Below are 20,697 nucleotides of genomic sequence, written 5' to 3' on the forward strand. Positions count from 1 at the left end.
TTTTTTGAATTTGAATTTAAAATTTTGGGTGTGTCAGCACTAAGGCTATTTTGCACCCGTCACATTATACGGGGTCCAGCCCCTTATCGTTACAAACAACAACTCGAACGTTGCAGAACTAAAATCATAAAATATTAAAATCTTCTGACTTTCGTTAAAAGCTGAGGCTGTAAAGGGGCACTCAGCACAAATAAGGACAAAAGAACAGGACAATACAAACAAAAATTATACCGGCCATGGGGCCAGTCGCCAGAGCCTCGTTAGTCTTCAGTCCAGGGTGTACTAATGTGGAAGTGAGGTTGACATTTGGGTGTACTACGTGGAAGGTCACCCCTTACACCCCCAAACTAAAAATAAATGTCTGATGAAGGGAGCATGTGTTCTCCTGAAACGTCACAACGAAAAACTGTTTTTATGCTTGTAATAACCGTAGGCTACAAGATAAATAATTGTAGAATGCAAGCAATACGTACATACAAGAAAAACTAAGATTCTACTTGTACCGATGGGGTATGTTACAATATATAAATCCTGCAATAGCATACAATTTGCTGTACTTACATCTTGTCACACTCTGCCTTGAAAGCAGTCCACCATGGATTACTGGAATCCAATTTGGTGACGCCAATGCCTGGATTCTTCTGCTCGTACTCAAGGTAAATGCCTGGACCAGCTTCCTGACACCACTTGTTCACCATCGCCTCAAATTCAACTTGGTCCACATCAGGCGGCAGTCGTATGTCAAATACCACCACTAATTCTGGAGGAACAACATTGGACTGCACACCTCCCTGGGCAAGAAAGGAAGGAGTAACATGCAAATATTTAGTATTTAAATTGTAAAAGATATGTACAACATAAAATCTTATTATTTTTTGGTATTCCTATTTTTTTCTGCCTCTATAGGCTAAATGTTACAATAAAGATGAAAAACAATAATAACAATAACCTGTGGCACAACAGCTCATGCGGGCCAGGGCCTACCTACCGGCTGCCGGTCACACTCCCACATGCCTCAGCAGAGGTAGGCGATCATTCAACCAGTTACGGGATGATGTGTGGTCAGGACGATGAAACCTCAGTTGTTATTGTAGGATTCCGTGAGTGGGTTACGCTACTCATCCGTAGCTCCCCAAATTCCTCACAATGGTGGGTGGCCACCAGTCTCGTACACTGGCCGAAATCTCAGGAGAAAAGTTGTTACACCCATATTAAGGCTGGGTGGTCTTCATATCAAGAGTTCCCGGAGATGTGTTGGTTATATAATGAAATATTCAGCCCTCCCAACAAATCCTTGAGATCATTTACAGAGGTAATACTTGATAGGTTTATATTACACTCTCAAGAAGAAGACAACTTGCACGTTGTCAGGGTATATTCTGTTTTGTTGATTGGTAAGATGTCGGTAATGTGAATGAAGGCGAATGCACGGATTGTGTAAAATATTGTTCTGTGTGTTAATAAAACCAAATGCTTAAATAACGAAGCCGAAATCATTGTACATGGTTCATCGCCTATTTTTAAACGCTCATCATTTATGGCGCAGTCGGTAGGATGGATAGAATGAATAATAGTTTGAGCAAGGATATTCAAGTTTTGAACCAGCTATGGAAGTGTGGGTTACACTAACCTCATCACGTAAAAGGAATTTATTGTTTCGGAATCATGGTTCAGCAATCAGAACTGTCAGGATTTGACGCTATTTATATGGATATACGACAAGGTTTGTCAATTAGAACATTGCTTCATCACTACAGGAAGAATCGACCGAAAAATGAGTTTTGTCACAAAGTCCATCGCGGGTTATGTACCTGAGAATTTTTCTCGGAAATTTCGAAGGAGGTTATTAATCGAAATATTCGGTGAGATGTCAATGTTGTGAAGAAATCTTGCTCAATGAATCATCAACTTAGTCCTTATTAACAACACAACATTATTTATTTGTTCAATTCGTTACAAGTATTGTCAAAGCTATTCTGAAATGTACAAGAGCAAAACTTATTAGGTTGGACATTATTTGTGATTTTCTACTCTTTGTTGTGTTCTGTGATTAGAGTGCATTATCTAACGCAAAAAATTAAAGTACATAAAACTGCTTCATCAAACTATTATTACATCGTTATTAGGTCAAATATTGTTTGCTTTCAATTAATAAAGAAGAATGGCATTAACAGATTACTGCCAATCCAGAAAAATGTCACAATTATACATGTACCGAAATCGAAGTGATACTCATCAGAATGGTGCTCATTAGACCAGAGTATAATATTTATAAAGTACAGAAGCTTGATTATTTTGGTGGACTACCAAAGGAACTTGCTGTAGAAAGTACAGTTCATATATTCATCAATGTAACGCGGTTTGCGTAATATTCAACAATGTAACGCAGTTTGCGTAATATTCAACAATGTAACGCGGTTTGCATATTTTCCAACAATGTAACGCAGTTTGCATATTATTCAACAATGTAACGTGGTTTGCGTAAATTTTCTCTGGAAACATCAATTGAAGTCTATCGACGGTTAGGTGCATTTTTACATCTAGTGACTGGCAAGAGGATTACTGATATAAGATAACAGACACATCAACAGAACTGAGTACGAATTTGGACATTCATTTTTAGGTAGTACAATGCAAGAGGCATATAGGAAATCGGTCTGATTATAACAATGGTTTACCGATGGTCTTTTTAACGTGTATTTTGTAAGTTTATTTTACATACCTGCATTTTAAAAATCTTTGGTATTTAATTTTAAAGTTGAATTTTAATATTTTTTGTACTCTGTGGAGAAATGATAGGTTTATATTACACTCTCAAGAAGAAGAAGATAACTTGCACATTGTCAGGGTATATTCTGTTTTGTTGATTAAGATGTCGGTAATGTGAATGAAGGTGAATTCACGGATTGTGTAAAATATTGTTTTGTGGTTAATAAAACCAAATGCTTAAATAACGAAGCCGAAATCATTGTACATGGTTCATCACCTATTTTTAAACGCTCATCAATACTGTTAAACCTATGATCACAGGAAAAGTGCCTCACTTCCAAGCAGTACACCCAACTGCATTGAAGACTAGCGAGGTACTGGAGTCTGGATTCACAGTCAGTATAATCCTCTGCGGGGCTCATGTTGTCGTCCATATTGTCCCTTCACCATCTCGCCATATTATCATCAGTCCTCATCTTCGTAATTAACCAAAAGTGGCAGAAAACAGACGTAATACAAACTAAAACAAATCAAATCAACCTGGAAAAGCCACAGCCAGAGGCACAAGGGGTTATTTCATAGTTTATGCACACGCTACTTGAAGAAGCAAAGTGCATTGCAAATTAGCATAATTATGAGATACGTTCAATAATCGTTGGTCTGCTCAATTCAGAAGTAGACGTGCAAGTTCAAGCTCTTGAGATGCTGAAAAATCTTTGTCTACATTTGGTTCAACTCTCAAAGACAACAGGACACTGCTGCTCTGCGGCTGCAATACATTAGTATGGCTCGATAGTCTTCGAAATTTCATTAAAGCCGAGCATATTGGTAAATGGAGTTAACATCAGTTACGCATAGTTCTCCTTTTGCTGCATTGGGGGCAACACCTGTGCTGCAAGTGCACGTCTCTATGTAGAGGAAATGATGAGAAATTTAACATGTTAGCACAAGGTATCTATGAAAATTTCTGCAATGGACTCTAAGGCAAAGTGATCAGTTTAACTTTATTTTATCATATCATATTAGTTCAATGTATTGATAGTGGTGGTGATTAGGGGTGGGGGGGCATGGGGAGCAATTCTCCCTCCCCTCCTCATACACACTTTTTGTCCCCGCACTATATGGTCTCTTAATGCTAAGCCTTGTCTACCAATGCATTTGACCCAAATTCCATTTTAAATATGATTCTCTCTAATTGCAGTAAGCAGAAAGTAAACAGTCCTTGCCCCCCCCCCCCTGAAGTTTAGACACCTATTCACTGCTACTGTGTGCATACATTTTTAAACAACAAAAGCACCACATAACAAACGCAAGTGAACGAAACACTGCAGAAAACAATATATTACGTTTTCACCAATATCATAAGAAATGGAACATGTACGTACATTTAGGGAAAAACATGACTATGCATTAACTACATATCTCCTCAACCCCCGACTCTGAAGGCACGAAACAAAAACCAATCTCTACAGGAAATCATAAGCTATGAATTTTGTTCAATGACTTTCGGGTGTAAATTACATAGTTTCTTACATATTTGCTCTTTTTTGTGTTGGAAACCAACTTTTACCCTAATTCTGAAAATTAAAGGAAAAAAATCTTTCTAACTCAATTAAGATTTATGATAATTCTATCAAACAAAAGCCAGCAAATCCTCTGCTCTTTCATTTTGATTATCTTCACTTTCTTTGTACAATGCACCATTTTCGAGACATAATTTTTTTAGTTTTTAAGGTTATTTTTTGCCGCCATTTTCTAAGATGGCGGATTTTCCCCAAACATTTGGATGGTGGATTTTTAATGTATTATTCACTATACCATTCCGCACAATTTGGCACAAAAAACATTTGTGTTGCAATTATTTCCGAGTGAAATCGTTTATTTCCTCTACTATAACAATTATTACAAGTAACAATGTACAGTCACAGACAATTCTGGGTTGTAATAACATCATTAACTTTTAATAGGATCATTACAACCCAGAAGTGTGTGTGGTTGTACATCGGGTTTGTATCAAACACTGGTGTAATTGTAGGGTGTTCAGAAAAAGGACATAAGTCACAAGTTGCGATTTTCTGTGCTTTAAGTCGTACTGAATCAATTCAAGAAAATATAATAAGTATGACTTTATATTGGACACTTGTAAAGATATCTAAGTTCTTCTTAAAGGTTCGCATAACCACTTTTTATAAATGCAAAATAATCTAACACAGTTATTTTTATTAGTTCTGACTAGCCATGTGAGGTTGTGTTATTGTATGTATATCTTAGTGTAGCTTGAAAAAGTTCTGGGAAACCAGAACGAAACGTCGCAGATAAAAATAAATAAAAACTACTAAAAATAACTGTTAGATTATTTTGCACGTGTATAGATTCTAAACAGTGATAATCCAACATGTATATTGTCTGTAATGTTTGCTATCATAATAATAAGTTGTAAAATTGCATTTTTCGACGTAAGTTCTTTTTCCCAAACAGCCTAAAATTTACGTTGTAACTGTATGTTCCATACATGACACATTATGAATTCTTTGAATCGAACGTAGCCGTCTCGCACATCGTCATTTGCTGCAGCCGGACCTTTTGCTGCATCGTGCCTGTAACGTTGTTTCAAATGTTAGGCACATTTTTCTCGAATGCGCCAATTTTCATTTCCTCAGATGGAGTTATAGCCTCCCCAATGATTTATCATCCATGTTGAGATGATGACAGTGTTTTAGCGAATGTTTTTGGCTTTTTGAGAATAGCGGGCCTTTTACGATGTTTCTGAGGATGTTCTTAAACTATCCCTACTTTTTTTTAATGTGTTGTGTTTGTCCTATGGAGGTCCCTTTACAACTTACATTTCTAATCTTTCTGAAGAGACTCGTTACACCCTTTTTTAACTGTAAGGTAAGGGTTTTAGATAATGGGATTTTTCCCCGTACACTTATACCCTGTCCCAGATAACTGTGCAGCAAGTTCGCACATAGAAGCAAAGGAAATCGAGTGGCCAGAGCAAAGCAGTACACGCTGCTGGGAAGGCTGGTAACTGCAGTCGCTTTCCCCACTCCACGCAGCCCCGTTCCTCTTACGTGTCCATTGGTGGAGCAGTCTCGCGTCACTACCTGCGCAGAAACTTGTTTTTGTTTGCCTGCTCCACAGTTAGCTGGGACAGAGTATAGAAAGGTGCAAAATGGCCATACATGCCAAACGATCCAACAATTTCAAATCACTCCAATCAAAACAAGGCATAAAAGACTCAATGGCCACAATCTAGCTATGTGTTCTCATTAAGGTATCTGTGCTATGTAAATATATATTTCCCAGCATGCCTACGATTTAATGCTTCACATGCAATGCTTCTGAATCCACAACTCCCTTAACTACGCCATCTCACCTAATTTACACCATGATCAATGAATTTTATAGTTTTGCAATGAAACACTACCAATACCAATGGATTTTGGTAAATCTCAACTTACCGTAACCTCGATCCACACAACTGAGAAAGCATGAAACATAAAAAGAGCATTTATCAGTTTTTAATCCAGCATAGGATGGAAATCATTATGAACAGAAAAAAAAATTAATTATTAAATCCTTTATTCCTGGTGAGAGTACGTTTCAATATTTCAGGTCCAACTTTAAACTGCAGGTTGACTGACTGATCAAGTTTGTGTTTTAATTCCGCTTTATGAACAGGTAGGCTAATCGGGACTGGACCTACAGTTTAAAGTGGTATCCAAACTACTATGGGCCTCCACCAGGTATTGAACCCGGGACCCCTTGATTACAAGGCAAGAACGTTACCACTACACCATCAAGGAGGCCCTTTTAAACTGCAGGTCTAGTCCTGGTTAGCCCTTCTGAGGATCAAGTAGATTTAAAACTTCCTGGATGCGTAGACATCATCAGGTTTGTCCTTGCTTGCATTAGCATATTCTCCAATGAGAATCTCCCATGTAATCTGTTTTACTGCCAGTATACCAACTTTTTTCACATACAGTAAAACCTCGTTAATCCAGACTAATGGGGGGATAAGTTGACCGGTTTAACGAAAGTCCGGATTAACTGAAATAACTTAAAAGAATAGTAGAATGTGCATTAAAACTCCGTTTATAGCAACAAAACATGTTATGGTGTATTTAAAGGGCATAGGCCTAAATACACTATACAGTACAGTACAAAGTCTGCGGGGAAACAGAATTTCATCAGTGGTTGACTCTTTTCTTTGTGAAGTTCTCTTGTTGACTTCTAGCCACATTTAAAAGCTTGCATTCTGCTTTTTTTTTTCTTTTTTGCCTTTTGCCTGTCCGGATTTAGTAAAGTCCAACTTATCGGGGTCAGAATTAACGAGGTTTTACTGTAGATAGAAATTGCCGAAAAATCTGAAACTTTCATACTTTTGTGTTTCTTTTACGTACATGCCTGCATTGGTGCTTTATTTCTATCAAATCTAATTAACATATAATAAATAAGAACTGTTGCAGTAAACCAGGTTGTTACTGTCTTGTGCACTCAAAAATAACAAATATTCACTCTCTTTCTATTGTACATATGTTTGTAAATTAACAGGGAGTCATTGAGATTAAGAACACTGTATCAATGTCATTTCTTTTAAAGTTGTTGATTCCGATTCGTTTGTGTTACATAAGAAGATTTATTTAAAATGTCTTGTGTTAAAAAGTTGCAAATGAGTTTATATCGGATTCTTTAAGGTGAAATAATAACGGGTGTCCCACTAGCTTTCGAACCCGAAAAAAAAAGTTATAATTTCCAAACAAACATACATAGGAAAATCAAATTCACAATACACGTACCTTGTTTCATGCTGAACACGAGTCAGGGTTGAACATAAGCGCGTGCATCAAAACGAAGAAGGTAGGTGGCACCAACGGAAGTGATGCTTGGCATGGTGCGTGTGGGTTAGTGTGACGCGACTTCCTGCATTGCGAGGATGGATCGGTACACCGTACCAGAACGCGTGTTCATTGTAAAGAAATATTGGATATTGGGATCGTATCAGACAGTTCAATATGAATTTTGCCATGAATTTGGATACCATAAAGGACCATCGAAATCATCAATACATCATTTGGTGCACAAGTTCGAAACAACAGGAACGTTGCTTTGCTTATGGGACATGGAGGCAAGCGTCCACGGATGTTCAAGGATACAATACAGAATGTGCGGCAACGTCTTTTGCAGTCTCCTAAGAGCAGCCTGTGTCGATTATCAGAGGAGGCAGGGATGTCAAAGTCAACTGTGCAAGGAGCCACCAAAAGAGCCAAGCTGTATCCCTATCACGTTACAGTCGTCCAGGAGTTGAAGGCTACAGATTGGAAAAAGCACGTGACGTATTGTCGTTGGTTGCAAGCTTTGTTGCATGACAATCCAGGAATCCTAGACTACACTTGGTTCACCGATAAAGCTTGGTTCCATCTCTCCGGGTATGTAAACTCGCAGAATACCCAGATGTGGGCTGCCGAAAATCTGCATGTGTACCACGAGACCCCACTTCATCCCTTGAAGGTGGGAGTTTGGTGTGCAATTTCCCAACAGCGTATCATTGGACCCATCTTCTTTGAAGATACAGTAAACAAACACGTTTACTTTCACACCTTCAGTGCATGTGTGGATCAGCTGGACGATGAAGAACTGCATCGCAGTTATTTCCAACAAGATGGAGCGACATGCCATACTTCCAACGTGGCCATGGCAGAAATTGAGTCCTTTTTTGGTGACAGAATCATCTCCAAAGGAATGTGGTCGCCAAGATCACCAGATTTGACACCTCTCGATTTCTTTTTATGGGGTTTCCTTAAAGGTTGTGTCTACAGAAACAAACCACGATCACTGCAGGAGTTGCGAAACAACATCGAGAATGAGATTCACGAGATTACACCGGAGAGACTACATCGGACTTTTCCCAATATAGAACGCCGTGTACAAACATGTGTGGACGTCCAGGGAAGACACTTGCAGCACCTGCTGTGACGATCACGTATTCAACATGAAACAAGGTACGTGTATTGTGAATTTCATTTTCCTATGTATGTTCAGAAATTATAACGTTCTTTTCGGGTTCGAAAGTTAGTGGGACACCCTGTACTTTAAGACATTAAATTGTGCGCTTCTAATTCTTGCAATGTAAGTTACGTAACATTATGGAAATGCAGTTGAGCGCCGAGGACTTAAAATTTAATTTTAAAACTTCATAATAGTCTGTCTGCTCATCCTTCGCATACTGCATGGACTATGCATATTCAGTGTAATGCATAGTTGCAAGGTCAAATTTTCAGGATACGCCACTGCTTGCTTGTTTGAGTTTCTGCACAGATATGCTAATTGGGACTGGACCTACAGTTTAAAGTGGGGTCTGAACAGCTATGTGTTATCACAGGATATCGAACCTGGGACACACATTTCTCGCATAAATTTTATCATCACACTTCATCAACAGAGGAGAAATCACACTTCTAGGGAAGAAAAAGAGAGAGGGACCATGTCAGATGGTTGTCGCTGTAGTGTACATCACAGCAAGATATATTCAATGACATTTGCATGGTTTCCAACTCTTTCACTGGACTTGTGAAGCTATTTTGATGTTAAGTATCATATCTCGATGTTACAGTATTCTAGGTACGTATATTTTGCGAAAAAAAGATTTAAAAAATTCGGTACAAAAACTGAGCGCAGTTCTGCATCGAAAGCAGTACATAAAATGACATTTTGGTTTTAAAATTATGACTAAAGACTCAAACAATAAACAATATATGAATTTGTTACGCAAGAAAAATCCATGGTAAATTCCTAACCTTCACCTATGTGAAATGTAAAGATGCAGAAACTCAGGACTCCTCAGATCAAAGTGACAAGCAACATGTGTCACTTCGACTTGGATTGGGCTAGTTTCTCTAGTGATGAAATCTTCACATTTTTGAGCTTACCACCAGTATACAAACTTTTTTCATATGATGAAGTTTTCTCTGGATATCAGACAGATGATTTTCAGATCGTCTTCCTAAATAAAACGAGCTTCTCAACAGAACTTAAAGACTGGTTTACGTAGACCGCTGATCATTCTCTATCGCAGCCTTCCGATGACCAGGTTTCCTCCCCAATTGTACACAGGGACGGCGAGGAAGCCAAAGAGATAGTGGAAGAGTGGCTACTTAAAATCACACCATCTACTGGGTCAGTTCACCGCTGTAAAGAGTGTTGGCAGGAGAAAACTGCTTGTTCGTTCCTGCTTTGTGTGCCAAGCTTGGCAGAGGCAGTGTTGCTACGTGAAATGAAATTTCCCTTGGAGCAGGGATATCTAGGTCAAATTTTAACAACAAAAAAAAGATATATTTTATTAAAAATATAGAAACTGCTGAACTTCTGCTTTTGTTTTCCTTGCGATGTTTTCCTTCTGGTGATTCCTCCATGTAGGAAGTGAGAAACGTCCTACAGTTTCATTAATCCTTATTTCCAGTTTTCTACTAAGTTAAGAGTTTAATGAGAGTTATAAAATTTTGAGAACAATCAAGGTTTACTACTCCACTGTTAAAAGAGTCAATGTGCTAGCTATCACCCGCTCGTTCCAGATCTGTTGCTCAACGACGACAGACCGTCTTTGCCTGCCACTGAGGAAGCTTTCTCGTCATCCTACAGGCAGATGGGTGAGGGGCAGTGCAAGGGAGGGCAGGGGTACGTGGGGGGTTGCCCAGTTATACGGTCCGCAAGGAAGGTCCCGTGGGTTCCTCAACAGTGGTGCCAACTCTAGCATAATGGTTCCAAACCTAGCAAAATTTGAACTTCGTTGGCACCTAGCACTCTTGTGTTTGTCGTAATGGAAAATTCAGCATCATCTCCAAAAAAGGGCATCCCTGGGAAACAGAGAAATTGAATTCTAATATTTTGAGGAAATATTTATTTTTAAGAAAATCTCCAGATCTTGTTTGTACTTCTCTAGTGGACTTGTTTCAAACAGTATGCCGACCAAGGGACAAGCCTTTACAGGCCTTGATCCATCCTCTTGTTTTCATCTTTTCTTTATCCTCCCCAATTTAACAAGGGAGGAACATTTCATAAAAGAAAATCGTTAGAAAGTTGGAGGTTACAAATAAAACAAACGGACTCTGTTACCAATCATGGAATTTTCTTCCAACTTTTTTCAAGCACTATGCTAAACCCATTTTTTTTTTTGAATGGTCAAAATTCCTAATGTTGCATAACTAGAATAAATAAATCAATAATGCAGTTCACAACTGCAAAATAGCAAAACATAATTGAACTTTAAACTACTACAGTCATCAGAAAATGATGATAAATTAATAATAATTGTATAATAATAATAATAAACCCTAGCATAATTTTATCACATTTAGCGTAATTAATGAGTTAAAACAGCACCTTTTCTTATCAGGAGGTTGGTATTGGCAAAGCTGTTCTTAATCCACACATGACAGCCAGGGAGGGCCTGCAGCTAATATTACAAATCCAATGGCTAATCCAAGGTACAGGCGATACATTTCACTGTGTAATTGAATGCATTTTCAAAAACTTTCCTCGGTCTGTTTACCATAACTTCCTACACCCCAACAATTCCATGAGTCGCCACTGCGCCTGCATTGTTGTTTTATTTCTATTACATCTAATTAATCTAAAGGGGTGTATAATATATATAATATATATATAATAATGATGGAACAGGTTAATTGGTACTATCGGTATCAACCAATATAGGCATATCGGTGTATCAGTTTATGGGTAAACTTACCGATTATTTTACCGATCCAATATATCTATAAATTTCTTATAATTTAGTGCAAAATTCTGCCATTTTGTAATAATATTTATGGATAATCTCCATGCCCTACTTTTCAAAAAAGGAAATGTCTAAATATGCAGCTTCTCTTGCACTGCAGTCACCTGAAAACAAACATTTATTGAGGAAGTCAATGAACCAACCATTGAGGACCATTTGGAATTTTATATCAGATTGATTAGAATATAGTTATCGCCAGCCCCTGTGGTGGAGTGGTTAGCACATCAAGCTACGATGCCAGGAGTCCCAGGTTCGAATCCCGGCCTGGGCATGGATGTTTGCGAGTGTCCATCGATCAATTTCATCATATCATCACTCATCCCTATCTTCGCAAATTAGTCAAAACTGGCTCAAAAAGCAAATCAAGAATAAGGTTATCGGTACTGGCCACAATTTCATATCGACCCGTCCCTAATATAAAATAAATAACAATTGTTGCAGTAAACTAGCCCAAATTTTCAGAATATGCCACTGGTTCTCAATACCATGCATTGCATTACTTTGGTCTGTTGTTTGTGCAAGCACAGTGAATGCTCCTTTTACACACTGGAGGTCTCTCTCACTTGTCACTTTGGTGTTAAACCTCCCTCCCCCCATGTTGCATGTTACTTCTCATTCAGGTCTGAAAGCTATATAGGATTCTTGAGGTTCATGGTGACTCACAGTATAGTACTTATGTGGAAAGCTCTACATTTATTTCATATTATAAACCTGAAAAACTGGTAAACTCTCTTCAAGTGAAGTGACAAAAGAAACAATTCTGTCAATTTAAACACAATATAAATCATAATACACTACCGGGTGTACACAAATGAATATCAGAGTTTTAAACTTGTATATTTTCTATGCTATACACATTACAAATATGAACCATATATGAAATGAAAGAATAACTCACCAAGTTTCGATTCTACGCATGCGCAAAATTGGTTTCCTAACTCTGCCACTTGCTGGAGCCATTCGTAAAGATGATGACTCCTGAGCGTAAGTATTTTTGTGTGTTGCGAGGTCAAATTCAGTTGTTACAGTTCAATGGGCATATCATCGAAGATTTGGAAGTGACCCCCCCGTCTGACAACAACATTCGTAGGTGGTATAACCAGTTTAAGACGACAGGATGCTTGTATAAAGGTAAAAGTTCCGGATGGCCACGTTTATCAGATGAGAAGGTGGAAAGCATCAGAACGGCTTTCACTCGCAGTCCTAGAACATCTGTGGGGAGGGCAAGTCAAGAACTAGCAATGCCAACAATGACAGTGTGGAAAGTGTTAAGGAAAAGACTCCAAATGAGACCGTACCATCTGCAGCTGTTACAGGCCCTAAAGCCTTCAGATCATTTGGCTCGTAGGAACTTCTGCACACAAATGCTTAATCAAGAAGAGGACTATTTTCTTAGTCACGTGATTTTCAGTGATGAATCCACATTTCATCTAAGTCGAAAAGTGAAGACACAATGTTTGTATCTGGGGGTTGCAGAATCTACGGGAAACTCTGCAGCACATACGGGATTCACTCAAAGTTAATGTCTTTTGTGCAGTATCTAAACAACAAGTTTATGGGCCGTAACAGGAAGAAACTGTTACTGGAATTTCATATCTACTATCCGTGACAAAAATAAGCCCTCTGTTTACCTACTTGTCAAATTGTACTCCGTTTGAGGAAAAAAGTCAAATATACCTCATTGAAAAGCTACAAGTGTCTATTTTTAGAAAAAAGCAAGACAAATTGATTTTAGCTCTGTCTGTTCTCTAGTCAAACAAAAATGTTTGTAAAAGTGTAGTTTTTTCATGTGTGTTGTATGTAAGTCGAATTCAATCGTGTGTAGCTTCTGGAAAACCAATCGTAAAAATATGAAATTTTTTGTGATTGAAGCTTGTTTATGTGTAAATACCTCGGCCATATATAATGTTGCTATCATTTGTGGAACAGCCAATATTAATGTTTAATAACAGTGTTGCAATCTCGGTAATGGTCAGCAAATAATGAGCATGGAATAAAAATCAAATATTTATGGCTTATCTTTTCATATTCTGCGAATTGAAAATGACAGACAGAATTGTTTCTCTTGAAAACCTGCTCATGCGTGTTTCGTCTCGTTGCTACGACGAAGTGTGCTTTGTTGCCACACGTCACCGGCAACTTTGCATTTTAAACTTTGCGTTCAGCCAGCAGCTTTGACACTGAAAGTAAGCCGAAAATTTGGTTACAAAGCGAATTGTTCTGCACAGAGAAACATTGTTCAGATGCTGTAATTGACGAATTCAGATTTTCTTTTATCACTCTTGTGTTCCTACCATATAGCCTGAAGTCGCACACATACATAAGATCCCTTACATGCACTTTTTCTTGCCGTTTTCCTTTCTTATGAAGTTGCTATACATCGCAGGCGCGTTATTTTTTTTATACAGAGGAGACTGCGAAGCCAGCAATCACGGGTTCGAATATTTGGTAAGATATTTCATTGCCTTCATCAAATCAAGTATCACGAATGGTGCTCACATTGAACACTTGTAATGTAGGTTATGAAAACTTGGTGAGTTACTCTTCCATTTCATATATGGTTCATATTTTGTAATGTGTATAGCATAGAAAATATCCAAGTTTAAAACTCCGATATTCATTTGTGTACACCCTGTATATCTGGAACTACCTAATATCAACCTGCATCTGTTATTGATTCCTGCCTACATGCATACTTGGTATATTCCCCAGCAATTTAAATTAAGTTGTTAGAACACATGGTACTTGCTATGTTAATTGAGAAAGGGTTTTGTTATAAAAGCATAGTTAGAATCATTCATGTAGTTTTGGACAACTCCTACACAGAAATTCATTTTTGCACGCTAAATTAATCAATGTTCAAGGATTTTGTACACCTCACAGGATAATTCAAACTGAAAAGTGTTGTGACTCTTCATGTATAAATTGCCCTTAATAGGACATATTTCATGATAAAATATGGTGGAAAATATGAACCTACACCTTTCAAAAAACATCAAAATGGCATATTCATGTTGTTAAGTACGAGGAGCGCTCAAAAAGTAATACCCCACATTTTTTTTATTCTCATTACTGGTTCAAGATATCGAAGTGTCCTGTTCCTCAGTCCGACTGTGATGCTTCCTTAGTTTGTGGGCATAGTTTCATGTTCGACCGATAGGCGGTAGCAGTGTAGCGGTGAGTAAAGATGGCGGGTCTGTGTGACACTCGTTACAAACAGAGCGGTAATTGAATTCTTGGTGGCCGAGAACGAAAGTGTGGTGAATATTCACAAATGGGTTGTGGGTACGAACCAGAGACAAAGAAACAATGGATGGAGTGGCACCACACAAAATCACCAAGAAAGAAGTTCAAAACAACAGCCTCTGCTGGTAAAGTGATGATCACAGTGTTCTGGGACATGGTTGGGGTCTTTCTTGTTGATGTTTTGGCCCAAGGTGAAACAGTAAATTCTGATGTACATCAACACGTTGGAGCAACTGAAGAAACGCTACAGGAGAGTGAGACCAGACAGAAATGTGAAGGATGTGTTGCTTTTGCATGCAAAACCACACGCGAGCCTGAAAACCACCGAGGCAATCGCCAGATTGGGGTTCTCTGTACTCGCCCATCCTCCTTACAGCCCTGATCTCGCTCCTTCCGACCTTATCTCTTCGGGCCAATGAAGGATGCACTGCACGGTGTTAGATTTGAGGACAATGAGAGTGTGGTTCGTGCTGCGAAAACATGGTTGAAGAAACAGCCCGCAAGCTGGTACAGGGATGGCATACAAGCCCTTGTTCCAAGGTGGCATAAGGCCGTAGCAGTGAAGAGAGATTATGTTGAAAAATAACATGTATAGAGAATACATACAACAATATTTTTTGAGCACTCCTCATATATCACTTTCCATAACATTTAGTTTAATATTTACCAGTCAATTCAAGCACCTACATTTATGGTAAAATCTGAATTACCTTCTAGCCAGTAAACTGTTTTCTGACTACAAGGTAAGTTGGATTTTGCCATGATTGCTCCGGCATGTTACGTAAGAAGTTCTTTAAAAAATCAATTCCTACCTTTAGTTGCGTCAAATTGACAGTGGTCACATCACCTACGGTGAGGTTAGGATTGTTCTCCAACTTCTGTTTCTCTTTCTTCCGAAACTCCATGAATCTGTCAATCACCACTTGAAGCTTCTCGCCCGCAGTGTCGGGAAGGAGTAGAGACCCATGGCCAGGGTGGCCAGGACAATGAACATGGATGTCTGAAAAATATTCAACAATCTATGTTACACACAAATCATCACAATCATACTGTATATAAGTGGTTTTGCAACAGTTCCAATACCACTCTCGCTGGTCTAGTAAACATTTTGTATTAACCGAATTTCTACGGGTATAACTATAGCTTATAGTTTTCGATTAAATTATTATTTAGTTGGTAAATCTTATAGAGGTATATCATTTCAATTCTTTTCAGATGATGGGGGATGAGGTATATTTAAAGGCATATTAGGCCTATTATTCTTATCTATTGTAGGTGGTTCTGGATTAATGTGATTAATCTTCCCTTCTGTTTTTGTTATTATTATTCCGAAAAGTCAAGAAATGTTCGAAACATTGCATTGATTGGAAAGTTTTTACAGTCACATGGATTACCATATTTTCTTACACTAGTCTTACCCCAACTGTTTCAGAAAATATTGTGGTGAAAATAAACTGTTACCAGTAAGATTACAATTCGTTATCATCCAGATTTTTTTGTAGCAAAGATATGCAACTTATGTACAAAAATCACTGAAATATGTAATTATCATATTTGCAAGTGTATAAGATGCACCCCTTTTTATACACATTTTTGAGGAAAACCTTTGTCACTGAATACAATAATAAATTTACAGCATTTCAAATATAATGTGTGTATTTTCAACATATAACATACCTAATCTAACTAGAAAAGAATACATTTTATTTATCTTTGTCAAAACCCAGACATTCATGTCCAGAGCTTAATACAGAATCACTTGAATTCTCTTCTACACGAGAATCTGAGTTCTTATACAACACATATTGTCCTCTGTACCATCCAGTGCATTATTAATGTCACACTTTCTTAATGAATGATTTAACCACTGTCTTACTATTCATAGTATTCCATGAAGCTTTGACCCATTGAGAAACTTCCCTGAAGGTATGAGACATTTTTCTTACGTGCATAAATTAGCATAAATAATTGTTATCAATTTTTCTTGACGCGTATAAATTTCTCACAATATTTCCTCATCTCTTCGGTACGCTAATGCGCCATGTCTTTGTTTTGGTATATTGGTTACTCCAGTCGCTCATAGAGGTCTCGAACTCTCTTCCTCACTTATGTGAATTGCTTGCGCGCACAACGCATCGAGTCGCAGGTCGCTTCAGACACGGTGGGATCATCGCTTCATGTTCGAGACCTAGTTCTGTCGCGTACGTGACTATTCACGATGCCTAACCATGACGTGGAGGAACTTTTCCCTTTCGCAAGTTAAAGTTTTAGCTTCTACGATCAGCATGAAGTTTTCAGCAGTGTTAAGAAAGGAAGGAATATCCTCGTTGTGATATTTCGAGTGAATGTACTATTACGACAGATACCGGTAGTACGAAGGAAAAATACTGTTTGTAAAAATCACGCCTAGCGATGTGTTCGACTTGACCCATTTGAATTGGACGAAACTGCTGCCTGAGGTTATGAAAAAGGTAGGATTACGTTCTTGTTTCGTGAAGGAACATTAGGGGAGAAGTAATTACAGATGGCAATGACGATTGCTACTGCGAAGAATTAAAAGTATCTTCTGTAGTGACCCAATTTTATGAGAACGAACGTTTGAATGCTGCACGGAAAGACAATACCTGTGAAGTTTGGGAATTGGAGAACGTATTGGTTGAGATACGTCACGTCGGGATCAACTTGAGTAGCCGTAGTTGCAACTCCCCATTTTGGAAGATTGATAGCCCAATTTACCAAAACCAGATTGAACTATCCAGTCAACAAGAAGGAAGGGTTTCATGGAGAATACACCAACAAAAGGAATTCATATGTTTTGCTGTCCCAGAATTGATATTCCATTCGGCGACTTAGAAATGACCACTTGTTTGAGGTATGTACTCTGTTTGGTAATAGTGAAGTTATTTTGGAAGATATGACAATATATAGGTGACATATGTCTCGATTGCTACTCTAAAAACGCCGCTCTAGAATCTATTCGTGAAAATAGGTTGTTGGACGTGTATAAAAGTCGAGCATCGCAATTAGTGAAAGGTGGCAAACTGCGACGTTTTCTAAAAGTCACATAAATTTGACATTTTGGCTATGCTGACCATTAAATGGTTAGATTGATAGTAACATGCCACAAATAGAACCTTCTCTTTTGGATTAATGACACTAATAGACACGATCGTTGCAAGTTTCTTGTCTGTTGTATTCGAGTGTAACAATTCTCTCTTTTATTGTAAGAGCACCAAATTTTGACTTGTGTTGATATTCAGAAATAAAAAGCCACGAAATCACTAATGATTGAGGTTAAGACAAATGTCCCAGTAGAACCCATAATATTGAAAATTTATAGATTAAATTCTAAAGGAATAATTGAGTCGGAGGAAGGTTGTTTTTCCTCGAGACAATATACATTGTTTGTTGTTAACTGGAATTGTATAATCAAAATAATCTTGAAGGATTTGTAAGAAAACAAAAGATGCTGGCACGTCTATTATTTATTGTTACAGTGTTGAATTTATCTATTGTATTTGTTGAAGTACAGGTGAAGGTTGTTACAATAAATTAGACCAACGGTCACCATTACGAATATTGCCTTCCATATTTAACCTGCAATTTGCCATCTAGGTATAAGAAATAAATAATCGTAAATTGTGTTTTTCCCAGTGTTGCTAAATATGTTCCTTGAATAACTGGTTATAAGAGAACACATACAAAATAACTGGAGAGGTTAAATACTGTTAAATGATTTTAATGGGTATTGGCAAATTCTGTACAAAATGATGCAATACTGAGCTTTCTTTAAAAAAAAAGGGGGGGTGAAATCACTGATCAATTTTCTCCGTTTTGTGGGATGATGTCAATTGAAAATCATCAGTTGCAGAAAATTAGGGAGTTCACCATCATGGAAAAAATGAACAAAGTGTAAGCCACGTTCTAACCAAATTTAAAGGAAAGAATTTGCACAATTAGAAATTTCACTTACGCCAAATGCTCCTTTCCGCATTAAAGAGAACAAATTCATCAGTGGGACATGCCATTCCCTCATCCAATGCAAATCCAATATTCAATTTTCGGAAGTCATCCGTGTTGACAAATTTCTTCATTCCATCTATTCCTCCAACTTCTTCATCTGTTCAATAAAAAAAAATAAACTTAAATATTACCACCATAAATATTTCTTCACACCAAATTGGGATGTTTTACCTATACACACAAAATAATTTCCTCTATTCTTTGGAAAGATTATCAAGGTGTACTACATTCATTTGGACTTTACTTTATTTGCTACACATAAAAAAGAAAATTAAGACATCCCCACGTATTTTGCCTCTATATAGGAAGCAAACTATGTGCGAATATAGTAGCACACAGTGGATAGTTAGACTGGGCCCCATTTCCTAGAGCCATACAACTACGTACCTAGTAGTGAGATCAATAGACCTTAGTAAATAATTATAAATTATAAGCACATGTATCTTTTCAATTTCATGTTTATTACAACCAGAGCATTATCAAGTAAATACTAATTACTAATAACAAGAATTCTAACATCACTAATGTTTATATACATAACCAGTAAATAACCTTCACTTTTTGGCACCTAAATTGAGTACTCACCCCCTGCATATGTTGTATAGTCATAGGCAGATATTAATTGAAATACTTAACTGCAGTAGAACTTTCCCCCAGTGTGTGTGTGTGTGTGTGTGTGTGTGTGAGAGAGAGAGAGAGAGGCCTTGAGATTACGTAGCGTGACGTCAGAGCATGTGATGTAGCATTGCCAAGTTTATCATACAGCTATGAAATGGTGGGGTGATAAAATACAGGTCACAGCTATACCTTCTCCAATGGTTCCAGAAGGGCATGGAATGCTATCATGCCTGTGGTTCAAGCACATTTGCCTCCACGGGGATTATACATCGATGAGCCATCACATTATGACCACCTAGCTAATGAGCATTGGGGTGCGATGAACCGTGTGCTGTAACTCTGGGTGATTTCTTGCACTGTGGCTCTGCAGTCGCTCTGAACAATGCACGACAGCCTCTGCTGGCTTCTGGCATCAATGAGTTGCTGTCGACACACGGCTGGATGACGTGTTGTTGTTTGCCCATTGTTGTACTATTTTCGATATCTGCGTACAACAGCAGCACGAGAGCAGCCAACAAGCCTAACCATTTCAAAGATGCTGGTAGCAAGGTGGCGTGTCATCATAATTAGACCTCTATGAAACTGGGAGAGATCGGCTGCTTTCCCGATTCTGACATCGGAGACACTATAAGAGCAAGGCTGTAGACCTGCCCAATATATACCATGCTGCCAGCATGTCACGTGTTACTCTCTGCACTCCAGGCACGCTAAATGTTCCCAGGTCAGAGTGGTCATAGTAATGGTTCATCGATGTAAAATAGGTTCTGCATCTGTACCAAAAAATAAAAGTTAAATCAATATAGAATACTCCCTTCCTCCACGTATTAATCTTCCAATTACACATCTTACTCACTATACATTTCTAAAAAGTACATGTTTTCTAACACACACAATGCATCACAAACTTCTTGTTTGAATCACAAAATGAAGTTGGAAAAAAGCCCATACAGTGTATTATGTAGTTAGTTGATAAGACGAATTTTTGTAGTTTATGGGATGCCGTTCGAGCTCAATAACTCGAAGGTAGAGTATGAAAAACCTCTATCAGTCTGCCTGCATTACCAAACACCATTCATAGAAGTGCATATGCACTAACTGGAGTTGGTGCCGACTGCAAGTGGAATGTTGGTTGATTTGGTGTTTTAAGTCCTTTATGCACAGTAAGGCTAATTAGGACTGGACTACAGCTTAAAGTAGGATTCTACAAGTGCAATGGATAGGGAAACAGTCTTACATGAAAATACAGGTGGTGGACATTGAAACTGAAACACATGGAACGCAGACACTAACCTTTATTAGTATGG

The 20,697-nt window shown here is 38.1% G+C and overlaps 1 protein-coding gene across 2 annotated transcripts in view; it reads right to left on the bottom strand.

The window, feature by feature from the left end:
- LOC145979722 (aminoacylase-1-like) overlaps positions 1-20,697 on the bottom strand; it is a 102,217-nt gene that overhangs the window by 59,499 nt on the left and 22,021 nt on the right. The window contains exons 4-6 of one of the 2 annotated variants that reach the window (XM_083112699.1): positions 18,726-18,872; positions 15,565-15,752; positions 562-791 (exon numbers count right to left, since the gene is read on the bottom strand). In XM_083112699.1, coding sequence (XP_082968825.1) covers positions 562-791; positions 15,565-15,752; positions 18,726-18,872 — 565 coding nt within the window. The remainder of the gene's footprint in view (positions 1-561; positions 792-15,564; positions 15,753-18,725; positions 18,873-20,697) is intronic. The other variant, XM_083112700.1, reaches the window with a different exon arrangement.

Source organism: Lepisma saccharinum, chromosome 26 (assembly GCF_977018435.1).
Source record: "Lepisma saccharinum chromosome 26, izLepSacc3.1, whole genome shotgun sequence".
In the NCBI taxonomy this organism is placed as follows: domain Eukaryota; kingdom Metazoa; phylum Arthropoda; class Insecta; order Zygentoma; family Lepismatidae; genus Lepisma; species Lepisma saccharinum.